This window comes from Littorina saxatilis, linkage group LG13 (genome assembly GCF_037325665.1).
Source record: "Littorina saxatilis isolate snail1 linkage group LG13, US_GU_Lsax_2.0, whole genome shotgun sequence".
NCBI lineage: Eukaryota > Metazoa > Mollusca > Gastropoda > Littorinimorpha > Littorinidae > Littorina > Littorina saxatilis.
The window spans coordinates 38,059,342-38,073,542 of NC_090257.1; the positions used below are offsets into that span (position 1 = coordinate 38,059,342).

General features: G+C 40.6%; 1 protein-coding gene across 5 annotated transcripts; it reads right to left on the minus strand.

Annotated features, from left to right (window-relative positions):
- Positions 1 to 945: 945 nt before the first annotated feature.
- On the minus strand, positions 946 to 12,630 carry LOC138945664 (uncharacterized). Of its 5 annotated transcripts, none has more exons than XM_070317151.1 (7): positions 12,529 to 12,630; positions 8,979 to 9,100; positions 8,285 to 8,429; positions 6,046 to 6,149; positions 4,774 to 4,915; positions 3,455 to 3,589; positions 946 to 2,656 (listed from the first exon to the last, which is right to left on the minus strand). In XM_070317151.1, the coding sequence occupies exons 2-7, from the start codon at positions 9,089 to 9,091 to the stop codon at positions 2,315 to 2,317; spliced, it is 981 nt and encodes a 326-aa protein (XP_070173252.1). In that variant the 5' UTR covers positions 9,092 to 9,100; positions 12,529 to 12,630; the 3' UTR covers positions 946 to 2,314. The 5 variants fall into 5 exon arrangements, with proteins under 5 accessions (XP_070173252.1, XP_070173249.1, XP_070173251.1 ...); XM_070317148.1 differs by lacking the exon at positions 12,529 to 12,630 and adding an exon at positions 12,342 to 12,460; XM_070317150.1 differs by lacking the exon at positions 12,529 to 12,630 and adding an exon at positions 11,480 to 11,682.
- Positions 12,631 to 14,201: the final 1,571 nt, after the last annotated feature.

Sequence of the window (14,201 nt, forward strand, 5' to 3'; positions counted from 1 at the left end):
AAAAATGTCAATACCCTCTCTGAAATAGCATAACTTTCCTTTGATACAAACACTTTTCTACACAACTGAAAAAGCGTAAATTTTCGAAAAAAGAAATATTTACGTCTTCATGTTAACTTGCACAAATTTCCACGTTTAAACTGAAGAGCATACATTTCCGAGGACCAACAGTTATCCCCGTTTTCAATTGAAAAAGCATGAATTTAAGAAGATAGAAATACTCCCTTCTCAAATTAAACCAGCAAATATTTCCGAAGATAGAAAAACTCTCGTCTTCAACTTAAAATTGAAAATGTTTAAAGAGAGAAATAGAGAATAGAAAACACTCATACCTCTAGCCGAAATTTCACAGGAAAAAATAAAACACTCGTCTCCGGAACAAAAAAAATCAAAAGAGCAGAACATTTCCGAGGATAGAAACACTCGTTTCAAGCTGCAAGAGCATACTTATACATGTATAACCGAGGACAGTACCACAGGTCTTTTGTTTTATTAGTATTCAACATTTACTTATTTAGTAAAACAGTTTGATGTTTCAACAAAATGTAAAGGTAAATTTGACAAAGCTTTGGCAGCGATTCTATCTCACCAGCTTTGTGAGAAGGAAATGAGTTTCAGTTTTCTGTGTGGAAGCTCGAATTCATGCAGATAGCGTGTATTTCAGATTACCTCCCTTCCATCACACACTAAAACAGATCGTCGATGTTGTGTGTGTGTGTGTGCGTGTGTGTTTGTGTTTGTGTGTGTGTGTGTGTGTGCGTGTGTGTGTGTGTGTGTGTGTGTGTATGTACGCGTGCGTGAGTGTGTGTGTGTCGGTGTGTGTGTGTGTGTGTGTGTGTGTGCACATCACCTGTGAAAAATTAAGAATGTTTAGAATGAAGAAATGCATAAACAGAGACAGAGAGAAAGAAACATCAGTATGGATCGTAATGAACAAATACCCACTGAGGTTATAAACATCTTATATGTTTCGACATACAACATTATAATCACAAAACATACGTTTCCATACGTTGGTTTCGATACTGCTGCATAATTGTTAGGCATAGAAGAGCAGTTTATGTTTAATTTAGCTAATTGAGCAGCTAATTTAGATCAGGTAGATCACCACATCATGCACAAAAAGACACGTCACTAGCAAACTATGTCAGACGTCATCATGAGTTTGTGTAAAACAAAATGGAGGCCGGAATCACTCAGTTGAATCGAACTCCGACCAAACACCACGTAATAACTAGGTTAATTTATGCACTCGCGTGAACAAGAAACTGTCGAGCTTCACAGATGTCGTCGTTGGGTAGGTTTTTTTTTGTTTTACTACCATAGGAGGATTTTTGAACTGTAAATGCACTCAGCTGCAACAAAAACGCAAAACGAAGGCTGTGAGCTGCACTGTGCCTTTAAGGCAATTGCATACTGAAAATTCTCGAGTGAAAATCCGTGCATTCTAACCTTGAGAAACCGCACAAAACAAGAAAGGTAGGTTGTTGGAACGTTTGTTATTGACAAAACAATACAATACAATACAACCTACCTTTCTTGTTTTTTTATTCTGAATTTTGGAACGTTGGCAGTCTCTTTGTTTTTGGACTTGAGAAACCGCTTAAAGTTCATTTTAAAAGATTCCTTCCTTTTCGTGAAAATACTCGTGTATACTAACGCACATCTTTTTGATATGATGACAGCATCCTTCCACTTGTGTACCCAGTAAAACATAACATAATGTTTGATATGATGACAGCATCCTTCCACTTGTGTACCCAGTAAAACATAACATAATGTTTGATATGATGACAGCATCCTTCCACTTGTGTACCCAGTAAAACATAACATAATGTTTGATATGATGACAGCATCCTTCCACTTGTGTACCCAGTAAAACATAACATAATGTTTGATATGATGACAGCATCCTTCCACTTGTGTACCCAGTAAAACATAACATAATGTTTGATATGATGACAGCATCCTTCCACTTGTGTACCCAGTAAAACATAACAGCTTGGCTGCTTCTTGCACAGAGTGGGACCTTTTGCTAACTGGCACAGGTCTCATTTACAAAATTAAATCATCTTCAAATCCCAACTGAACAAACTGGAAGCATGTCAACTTGACCTCAGTGAGGTCGTTGGCGGCCCCCGGAACAGCAACCGTCACAAACATGTTAGAATGCTGTCTTTCAGTTCTGCATCCCGCTTCTCTGGCCGTAGCACCTCCCTTCATTGAAACCGTCACAGACATTTTAGAATGCTGTCTTTCAGTTCTGTATCCCCTTGGCCGTAGCACCTCCCCCACTGAAACCGTCACAAACATATCATAAGTCTGTCAATTCGACCTCCGTGAGTTTGGCGTCCCCAGCGCCTTCGCCACCACTTCCTCTCACAGAAGCTGCCCCTTCCCCCTCCTCCAACCCGGGCGCAATCTTCTCGCCCTTGAGGTGGATGTAGTGGTTGGCCAGCTGCTTGCCGTCCACGATGCCGTGCACGATGAACTGCACCGCGTCCTCCCTGGGCTGATTGTTCTGGTCAGGGATGTGGTACTCCTCGGGGAAGAGCATGCTGAGATTCTCGATCACCTTGAGGAACACCGTGCGGCCTTTCCTGTTCTTGATGTACACCAGGGCTTGTCCTTCAGGCATGTACATCGTCACCCACAGCTGAGGAGAGAGTCAGAGATCGTGTGGAAAACGCGGGTGAGTTTTGCAGTTGTGGGTGGGTGGGTGGATTGATGAATGAATGGATTGATGGATCAATGAATGAATGGATGGGTGGGTGGATGGATGGGTGGATGGATGGTGGATAGGTTGATGGATGGATGGATGGATGGTGGATGGGCGGATGGATGGGGAGTTGAATGGATGGATGGATGGATGGATAGATGGATGGGTAGATGGATGGTGGATAGGTTGATGAATCGATGGATGGATGGATGGATGGGGGATGGGCGGATGGATGGGTAGTTGGATGGATGAATGGGTGGGTGGGTTGGTGGATGGGAGGGTGGATGCATAAATGGGTGGTTGAGAGAGTGGTTGGAAATTGGATGTGTTGGTGGTTGAGAGGAGTGATGGCTGGTTTGGTGCGTGGGTGGATGGATGAATGAATGTAAATTGTCACTCAATTTTGAAAACAGGCATCGCGTGGAAAGTGTGGGTGAATAATATGGTGGTGGATCTACAGATGGATGAATGAATTGGTCTGTTGGTGGATTGGAAAACATGGACGATTCAAGAATTGAGAAATGAGAGATGGATGTGACACATCTATCGCTGAACAGACATTTATCTATCTAGTTCTCAGCTTGATGATTTTGTTCATTGTTTACATACGATATCGAAAAAGACAAAGTCAGTTTCCACATCCAATTTCAATCAAATATTTTGTGTGCATCATCCGATTTTCACCAAACACGACATTGTATCACTGTGTGTAGAATTCAAGGTTTGCATAATTACCTTAAATTCTGCTAGCATTCGCCTCTCTTCCATGACAACGCTGGCGGTGCAGTTGTTGAACTTGGAGACCTGAATGATGCTCGTTGCCTCTGTGGTCAGGGTCTCTTCAAAAGTCTGCTCCCTGGAACTCGTCACCTAGGGTACAACAGATAGTAGGTGCAGTTTAAGAAAAACAGAACAAAATCAAATAAACGGCCAAAACTCAAAACAAGCCAAACAAAACCTGACCAGGGCCGGACTAGGCTAAGAGGAGGGGGGGGGGGGTTGCCAGTGGTGGCAACCACATCAAACTGGGTCAAGCCAAATCTAATCAAAACCTAACTCAGCTAAATCAAACCAAATCAAACAAAACGTGTTAACACTAATATACAGATCAACATGTCGAAAACCATTATTATATCATTCATGTTTTTATTATTACATTTTTAATTGATACACAGACTGATCGACAGGTCGTTGAACATGAAAATGGTTTTGTTGGCACCACATGGCATTACTTATAACACAAAGACAACGATCAAAAAGCATAATCGCATATAAATACACTACTAAGATCAACTTTTACATGAGCTACATTTTTACTAAATTCATTAAATAAACGGTAAGCAAATTTCAGGAAATTTACAAATTTCCCAGAATGTTTAGGAAATTTACAAAATCCTCGAGTGAAACAGGAAATTTACAAATTCACTGAAAGTTTCAGCGATTTTTTAAATTTCCTGGTTTTGAAAATGTACTGTACCTTATCCTACATACGTGAGTGAGACACCCGTGAGATAATAATCGTTCAAATCACATGTGTGTATATCATGTAAATGAGCTCATGTCAAACAAGTCTGGCAGGGACCTGTTTTTCCACTGCTTATGATGCCAAAGTCACCGAGACAAACGTCATTATAGAAAAAATAATTGCGCTCGCTAATTACCCTCGATGAATCTTTAGAACTAACACGTCACGCCACACTTTCAGAGTGACGTTTCTTTGCTTTGACGTAATAGATTGCACGAAGCTTTAGAAGAGATCGAGGTTCCAAAAACAAGCGTCTTCAATTTAGCTGCCTCGACTGCAAGAAATTTTCAGTAAAATACACGTAAGTACAGTATGTAGGATAAACAGAATGCTACATGGCTTGCTGTGTCGTACCAGATTTACACTCGTTGCTTTTTCAAATAGTGAACAGCTCGCTTTCGCTCGCAGTTCAGTATTTAAAAAAACCCAACTCGTGTAAATCTGGTACGACACAGCAAGCCATGTAGTATTCTCTATATATACATCACAGTAAATGACGCTCTTAAACTAAGTATTCTGAAACCATTACCTCATAATTCATATTTATCTCTGAGCTGAGTTGTCCTTCCGCCAACACTTTGGGCAAGCCAATGGTGAAACTAGTGTTGCCGCCAATGGAAAAGCCTTTTTGATAGCTGACAGTGACGGCAGCCCGTCTAGTTTTCTCGAACCTGGAAAAAAAATGTTCATTTGTAATATAAGTTGGGTTCTGGGTGGTCGTCGGGGCCGAGATGCACGAGAAGGTACCAACCGAGTGAGAGCCAGCCGTGATGTTGGATTGGTTAAAACTGAGATTTGTTGGGATTTCAACGAATCAGACCCCGCGGTTTGTTCTCTCCCGTCTGGATGGCACCCATATTCGGTTCGCACACTTCAGCCCTGGGGTCGGTAATTGGTAGTATCGTTTTTGCGATCAGGAAGCAAACAATTATGATACAGAAAATGAACTTATCTAACAAAATCTTGTTGTTTTGGTTCGAGAAGGAGGGGAAGGGGAATAAAGGTGGAGGAAGGGGGGGTCTCTTTCTCGTTCCGACCTGTCTTCTTTTTATCCCATCTGTTTCTATTTGAGGATTTTGAACACTCTCTCTCTCTCTCTCTCTCCCTCTCTCTCTCTCTCTCTCTCTCTCTCTCTCTCTCTCTCTCTCTCTCTCTCTCTTTCTTTGTTTCTCTGTCTCTCAGTCTCTGTCTTTGTCTCTGTCTCTCTCTCTCTCCCTCCCTCCTTCTCTCTCTCTCTCTCCTCTCTTTCTTTCTCTCTCTCTCTCTCTCTCTCGCTCTCTCTCTCTCCCTCTCTCTCTCTCTCTCTTTCTTTCTCTCTCTCTCAGTCTCTCTCTTTCTCTCTTTCTCTCTCTCTCTCCCTCTCTCGCTCTCTCTCTCTCTCTCTCTCCTCTCTTTCTTTCTCTCTCTCTCTCTCTCTCTCTCTCGCTCTCTCTCTCCCTCTCTTTCTCTCTCTCTTGTGCTCATCTCCATGAAAAGGGCCCAAGGCCTACTCATTAAAACATTCAGACTTCAGACTTCTCTCTCTCTCTCTCTCTCCTCTCTTTCTCTATCTCTCTCTCTCTCTCTCGCTCTATCTCTCTCTCGCTCTCTCTCTCTCTCGCTCTCTCGCTCTCTCCCTTTCTCTCTCTCCCTCCCTCCCTCCTTCTCTCTCTCTCTCTCTCTCTGTCTCTCTCTCTCTGTCTCTCTCTCTCTGTCTCTCCCACTCTCTCTCTCGCTCTCTCTCTCTCTCTCTCTCTCTCTCTCTCTCTCTCTCTCTCTCTCTCTCTCTCTCTCTCTCTCTCTCTCTCCTCTCTAAATTTACCTGAAGTTGTACGTTTGAGCTCTATCCGTATCATTTTTGAACTCTGTTTTGAGTCCAATTTCCTCGGGATTATTAAAATGTGAGTCTCCTCCCTGCTTTGCACCCTGTGATGAATAACACATTTAATTTAGTTTAGATATTTTTTTTAAATCTGCATAAGGTATAATTTAGACACTTTTTATTTGTTTCAAATTTTGTCATTTTAATGTCTAATTTCTAAATTTCATATTTATAAATAACAATCCTTCATTAGACATGTACATCGGTCTATCAGCTTTTTATTTTGCTCGTAATTACCAAATGAATTGCATTTGTAATACTCATTTACAAGAAAAAGTTTGCATAAGAAACACGATACGATGTTGATATGTATGTATAGACCTCACAATAAAGGAAATAATATCGAATATCCGGTGTCGAATAATATTCCCTAGTCCCTATATAATAGACAAAGTACCAGTGGGACATGAAGCATCATTTATTGATTGGAAATAATAAATCTTTTAACAAAAAACATCCGTCCATCACGATGTGATTTTGTCAGGTTTATGTCTGACATGTGGACTTCACATTTATGAAAATGACACATCTGCATACGAGATAAGTCAAACACGACATAAAGTGACTTTTATGTCTGACATTGAAACATATAGGCTATCATGGGAGGAAACAGTATTGCATTTCTACAGTTGAAGCTCCATGATAACCCGTTTCATGGAAAAGACACATTGTCAGAAAATTAGAAAACTCATTCATTAACAAAGGCACAGGCACCATTTAAAAATGGTGGCCGTCGTTAACATTTTTTCTGTCAACATATCATAGTGGTCCTGAGAAACAAATAAGGGTGCACCTTCTTGGCATCATCAAATAGAACAACTCCAGAAATAACTGTGTCGGGTTTGTATGGGTTGTAAAAGAGTGAATACTCTTGATTTTAGTGAGGCAAGCTTTCTACACGTGCTCCTTGTCCACGTGTTTCAGACACACCCCTCACATGTTGATAAGCAGGGATGGCCAGATCCACCGCCCGATCGCCAGGGGCGAGTAAAAAAATCCGCCGGGCTACTAGAAACCGGCTGTCCAGTGAAAATTCTGGTCAATTAATGCAAAACGTTTGGTTGTACTATCGAGTTTTATAGCCATATATATAAACACTGCAGATGCAGGAACTTTTGTCGATGTCGTCTGCAAAATCACCACCATGTTTTTGTGAAACGAAAACGAGGCTCCTGTCGTATCATCGCTATTTATATTGTGTAAGGAAATCTGACACTCATTACATGTTGTGTGGTTTATACCGGTGTAGGATCCGGTCCGGTCCCCCCTCTGAAGTAGTCCCCCGGGGGACCAATTCGTGGCAAAAACTGCTCTATAATGGTCCCCCCTTAGACATCCAGCCTCGTTTTTCTTGTTACAATGTTAGTAATGTTACCAGCAATTTTAGAGAAAAGAAAGGAAAGAATCAGAGACTGGTTTCATTTCTTCTTATCAGTATTTATTTATCATTCATTTTATTTCATGTGATTTTTCTTTTGAACGGCATTATAAATCAGATCTATTTTATTTTCTGCAAAATATAGTCAAACAAAGAGATTGCTGTCTGTGCACTACATAATACCGGACGAAGATATAGATTGAAAATGGCTTGAATGCCTAAGAAAAACGAGGCTGGATGTCTAAGGGGGGACCATTATAGAGCAGTTTTTGCCACGAATTGGTCCCCCGGGGGACTACTTCAGAGGGGGGACCGGACCGGATCCTACACCGGGCCAGCGAAATTTCTGGCGGGCTGGTGACTTTCTTGAAGTTACTCGCCCGGTTGGCGAGTTAACATTTTGAGATTTGGCCATCCCTGATGATTAAGTGCTGTTAAACAGCTCCCTCGCGGTAAAACCATTAGGGTTTAATCCCGATTTAAAATGGTTGGAAAACAAATGACACCCCTCATTAGTGACTGGCCTATAATGTCACGTGGGGAAGTTTGACTCAATAAAAGCAAGAGTATTCACTCTTTCACAACCCATATACGTTACCGACAGAGTTATTACCGACAGAGTTATCTCCGAAGATCGTGTATTCCTTCAAATTTCATTTGCCAAAAAACGAATGCATTATTTCAAAATTATTTTTATAAACAATGCCCCCCCCCCCCCCCCCCCCCCCCCCCCCCCCGCCCGCACTACAAAAATCCTTTCCAACTCTTTACTTTATTACTAGAGTATATAGTTACACTTACCCTGGCAGGAACCTCGTTGCTCCTCATACTGGGAAGCCGTTTCTTTTCGTTAAATACCTGTTTGGTTTCCTCAAAATGGTAGTAGTTGGTGGGTACCTCTATCGTGTAGTCTGATCTCTTTATGGGTCGCCAAAACTTAAACCTCCTGCGTGAAGAGAAAACAATACTTAGAATGCTGTTATTTATTTATTTAACTTGGAATCCTCTATTTATCTTTTCTTTTCTTTTTCCTTTTTTTGTTTTTGTGGTTTGGCTGATATTTCAATTAATATTCATACCGTATATATCCCCAAAAAAAGATTGCACGAAGAGTAAAGGTGAATTTTTCGCCGTTTTGGGTGACTGAGTTATTAAAGTGAAGATTTCATGAGAAGTTTGTTGGCCTGCATTTCTTTCTTTCTAACTTTCTTTCGTTCTTTTTTCTTTCTTTTTCTTTTTCTTTCTTCGTTTCTGTCGACCCAATCGCTTTTTTCTGTCTGCATTTGATGTACCCATTGTTGTTTTTTGGGTGTTTTTTTTATTGATTTGTTTGTTTGTTTGTTTGTTTGTTTGTTTGTTTGTTTGATTGTTTGTTTTAAATCTGTCCTTGTTTTCCATTCCTGTCTTTCCTTCTTTCTTGCTTTATTTCTGTCACCCTTTCTGTCCTTTTTTCTGTTTTCCTTCCTTCCTTTCTTCCAGAAAAATGTATACACACCTTCGGCTGGAGACCAGGAACTCTTCCCAAGCATCGTCAGCAATGATTTGTTGGACGTCCAAAATGAGATGGTTTCTGGCTGATATTTCCTCTCTACTTACGCACGATCCCATCGTGTTGCTCTGCGAATACACACAATAGTAAACATGAAATGTGTATGGAGAAAAATCGAAAATCGAAAATACGCGTAGAGAGAGGCATATAAGATAAGAAATTGTTGTTATTGTTGTTGTTGTTGTTGTTGTTGTTGTTGTTGTTGTTGTTGTTGTTGTTGTTTAAAGTGATTCTGTTTTATAAGGCCAAAAAAAAAAATTGTCTGTTTAGGGTAACCCGACCGACCCTATCGATTTGGCGCCGACCCAAAAACTTTTTTTTGATTCAAAAAAAAAAAAAAAAAAAAGAGGTAAAAATGCTAAAAAGAGACATTTGGCGTTTCTTTCTCTCTCTTTCTCTCTGTTTTATTTATACGCTAGTTTTGAAACGTGTATTCATCAAATATAAGAAGTGAATGTTCAGCCAACATAGCATTTACACCAACAAAAAAAACAAAAAAAAAAAACTTTACCTACCTACCGACCCTACTTTTTTTGGTCATGTTACCCTAAACAGACAATTTTTTTTTTTTGGCCTAACCAGCCCTCGCCCATGAGAGAGAGAGAGAGAGAGAGAGAGAGAGAGAGAGAGAGAGAGAGAGAGAGAGAGAGAGAGAGAGAGAAAAAAAAGAGAGAGAGATGGAGAGAGACAGCGACATATAGAGAAACAGAGAGAGAGAAAGAGAGAAGGAGATGGAGAGAGACAGAGATAGGTGGTCGTCAGGGTAGGTTTGACTGAAGCACAAAAAACGTATACGCCCTTTCGTGACTGCAAGAGCTACACACACACACACACACACACACCCTCCCCCTCTCCACCTCTCCACACCAACCCTTGTCCTCCACCCACCCCACGCCTTCCATTCAAGCTGCCACCCGTTGAAGTAAAAAAAATAAAGTCACAAAAGCCTTCCTTCCCGAGACACGCTCAACAAAAAGACGCCCACTGCATATTGCTAACACGAAAACACTCAACCTTCAGACACTCGATCACACATTAGCTCCGCTCTATGACTTTGAGTTATTACATTGCTGTGGGGCAGTTAGAACAAAAAACATATTAGGGCGAGTAGAGAAGAGCCTTTGATGACTCATTGACCTGGGATCTGAGTTAACTTGCATTGAATTTAGTGTACAACCTGAAAAGACCTTACGTTTCAATGACAATAATTGTTCATTTATAGTTTCAAATTGCTGGGATTTCACTAAGAGACAAGATAAGACAAGACAAGACAAAACAAGACAAGACAAGACAGTTCAATTCAATACAATACAATACAATACAATACAATACAAATTAATACAATGCAATGCAATACAATACAATACAATGCAATGCAATACAATACAATACAGTACAATACAATACAATATTGAATAATACTTTATCATCTCAAAAGATAAATTATGGTGGTAAAAGGTAACAAGACGATCTCAACCATTAACATCTTACAACATTTAAACCCCTTTCACATTTAGCTCTACCACGGACAAACATCTACAACCACTCAGATCACTATACTGTACATCACATTCAAGCAAACTGGACTATAATTGCAGTGCACCGTCGGCGTATTTTTACTAGCCTACTCACAGAAATTGGCATGAACTGCAGACACACACCTTCAGGCTAAAACCGGTATAAAACTAGACATATGCAATGACAGAGAAGCGTACAAAGGTGCACAATTAACTGTACAGAAACAGGGACACACGCAGTCAAATATAAAACGAAAGGTGAAACCTGTCTTTACAGGCATTCAGAAAAGCACACGACAAACATGAACAGACAGAACCGAACGTTCAAAAACAGCCAGTCTCGAAGATCAATTAGAATCAAGGCGTGACACAGACCTGTGTGAGTAAGATCAGACATGTTGAATATCTGCCAGCAAAACAAACATGACTAGAGCTTGATTGGCAGTCTTCTGCGTATGTATTGATCGCCTTGTGTGTATTGACTGTATTGATCTGTGCGGCTGACTCTTTTACTCGGTAGAACTGTTTTGAGCTTATCCGCTCGCCCATAGTTTCGATATTATTTATCCGTGTTCGTTCGTTTTGTATTCGCGCTAAGTTTCTGAAAGCACATTCATAGCATTACGTTACAACAAAGCGCGGAGAGCACATGGAGACGTATTCTATTGTTCGTGCTATGTAAGCGTTCACTATGCAATGAAGTGTTGTGCGCAACTCTCACACCCTAACTCCCCTACATGATCATGTTACATGGACTATCAGCGCGAGTCAGCGTTCTTGGGAAAACACACAGTCATTTTCTTTATTGCACAGCAATCCGCCAGGATATAGTTTTAAATTTAAACATACCAGCAACAACGAAATCAACTCTGAATACCATGCTTGCCTTTTTCAGAACAAAGTCAAATCAACACAACACGTGGGCCTTACCTGGGTTGCAATGCAGACGACAGCGTGTGTTTTGAAAATTCAATACAGCACGCCTTCGCGCTGAACAAGTACCGGCTACCAGAGAAAGATTGTAAGCGCCCGCTTAAAATGGCTGCCTGCTGCATAGCATGTGTGTGTGCGTGTGTGTTTGAATGGAGCTTCTATTTCGCCGAAGTCACCGGCGCGTAAAACACTTGAGAAGGTTGTCCTGACTATGTATGCACCATAATAAAAAATAATTAAAAAAAAATATATTTAAAAAGTGCACATCCTTGAAATAGACTCTTCTGCTTTACTTTGCAACACAGCGTATGGCGCGTGGGCGGCTATAACTTGAACAAACACGCACATTTCGCACGCACGCGCAAGAAACCACGAGCAAGCACACGAACATAAATACATATAAATGTATGCACGCACACACAAGTACGCAAACACGAACACAAAAAGACACACACACACACCACACACACACACTACACAACACACACACACACACACACTACACAACACACACACACACACACTACACAACACACACACACACACACACATACACCCACACACACACACATACACACACACACACACACACATACACACACATACACTGCACAACACAACCTCTTGGACCGCTAAGACTGCAGCCGGTTCGCAGTTGTTCGTGAGGCCCTTTTTGGACATAACTTTTACTTACACAACATACAAGACTCAGCTTGCCTCAACCAAAACAGAAAGTAGACTTTCCGCGACATGCCTAATATAATATAGTCAATGTTTGTAAAGATTTTAGTCAAGCAGAATGTAAGAAATGTTAAGTCCTTTGTACTGGAAACTTGCATTCAGCTCAACTAATACTTACGAAAGTCAAAATGTTCAATAGCATCGTGCGTCTTCGTTTTTTGACCAGTACTCTTGATTTTGGTACCGTTGTGTTCCTAAGACTCTGCACTTTCCTTTTTACATAAGACTGACAGTGTATAACTTGATCAAATACGTAATAGTCACTAATGAATGAAGTAATTATTCTTTCCGACTTAGGTACATACTGTGACTAATTGGAATCTGGCGGTGAGGTGGGTATCACCGCAAAAGTTGGTCTACATCCTTATGTATCCGTGTTCACATGTTTGGTTTTGATTCTCTGCTAGAGGAAGTAGAGATCAGCAAAATAGCCTATTGATTATGGCCGCCATTTGCATTTTCTATTTTCCATATATCTACTTTCTCTGGCACATAATCAAAACCAAACATGTGAACACGGGTACATAAGGATGTAGACTAACTGTTCCGGTGATATCCACCTCACTGCAAGGTTCCATTTAGTCACAGTATGGACCTAAATCGGGAAAAAATAATTACTTCATATATTAGCAACTATCACGTGTTTGATTCCGTTATACATAGTGAGGCTGATATCAAAGGAAAGTGCAGAGTCTTAGGAACACAACGATACCAAAATCAAGAGAATTAGTCAAGGAAAAAAGACGCACGTTGCAATCGAAAACTGTGACTTTCGTAAGTATTAGTTGAGCTGAATAATATATTAGGCATGTCGCGGAAAGTCTACTTTCTGTTTTGGTTGAGGCAAGCTGAGTCTTGTATGTTGCGTAAGTAAAAGTTATGTCCAAAAAGGGCCTCACGAACAACTGCGAACTGCAGTCTTAGCGGTACGTATTAGTTGACTTAACCTCCACCTTAAAGGCAGAGTTCTTTTCGTGTAACTGATCGTGGTTACGACCCGCAGATCTTTTCAGGTTTTTTTCATTGTAGGACAAGACCATCCCTCAACTTGAACCACTGACCTAGTGGCTCCTTCATGTGCACAGAAAGAATAGTGTTTGAATTGATTTAGTACGTTCAAATTCAAGCTGCTCATTTATTTCAGCAGCAAAATCTTATTCTGCACATAATAGGCTACTACCACACTTATAGTTTTCCATGGAGTAAGACCCTTCTTCAAGTTAAAGGTACACTGTCGTGTACACACACGTTCGGGTCGTCATACCTATACTTGGTTAGATACCAAACATGAAAAATCTGGGTGTTCTCTCGGCATAGTTGGATTTTCTTGGGATGAATTGATGTCGTAAAAGCTACCAGTATCTTTTTATAAAACCAATTCATCAGGAATTGTAAGCCCCCCCCCCCCCCCAAAAAACAAAAAAAAATAGGTGTGGTTACGGTAACATAGCCAAAACAAATAGGGTAGGAAGGTAGGCAATCACTTTTTTTTTGTTTACTTTTTTTTCTAATGTGTACAAATTAAACCTACTTGACAGGTAAATAAGTGTGCGACTCAGGCGCTTTCGCTTTCATTGCGTTTTCTGCACTCGTTTTCTTGGTGTTTTTTTGTTTTTGTTTTGACAAATGTAATAAAAAGTTATAGGGTCGGCCCCTAAAAATAGGGTAGGTCGGGTTACCGTAACCACACCTATTTTTTTTTTAGGCCTAACCGACCACAGCAAGCAAAACCAGGGTAGTGTTGTTTGGTATGTGACCAAGTGGAGTGATTTTATTATCCCGTGTTAAAGCCTGTCCAGACCCGAGACAGTGAGGCGAACGGCTTCACGAGGCGGAGTGGGCCCTTAATCACATACCAGTAAGGCCACAAAAAAAATTGTCTGTTTAGGGTAACATGACCAAAAAAAGTAGGGTCGGTAGGTAGGTAGGGTTTTTTTTTTTTTTTTTTTTTGTTGTAAATGCTATGTTGGCTGAACAT

Bases quoted from the DNA above. Each gene is read 5' to 3' on its own strand.
- LOC138945664 (XM_070317147.1), bottom strand. From the start codon at position 11,098: ATGGGCGAGCGGATAAGCTCAAAACAGTTCTACCGAGTAAAAGAGTCA. The intron at 9,101-10,924 runs GTCTGTGTCACG...GTGTATTCGCAG, and splicing joins GTCTGATCTTACTCACACAG to AGCAACACGATGGGATCGTG. The intron at 4,916-6,045 runs GTAAATTTAGAG...TTTTTTTTCCAG, and splicing joins GCTCAAACGTACAACTTCAG to GTTCGAGAAAACTAGACGGG.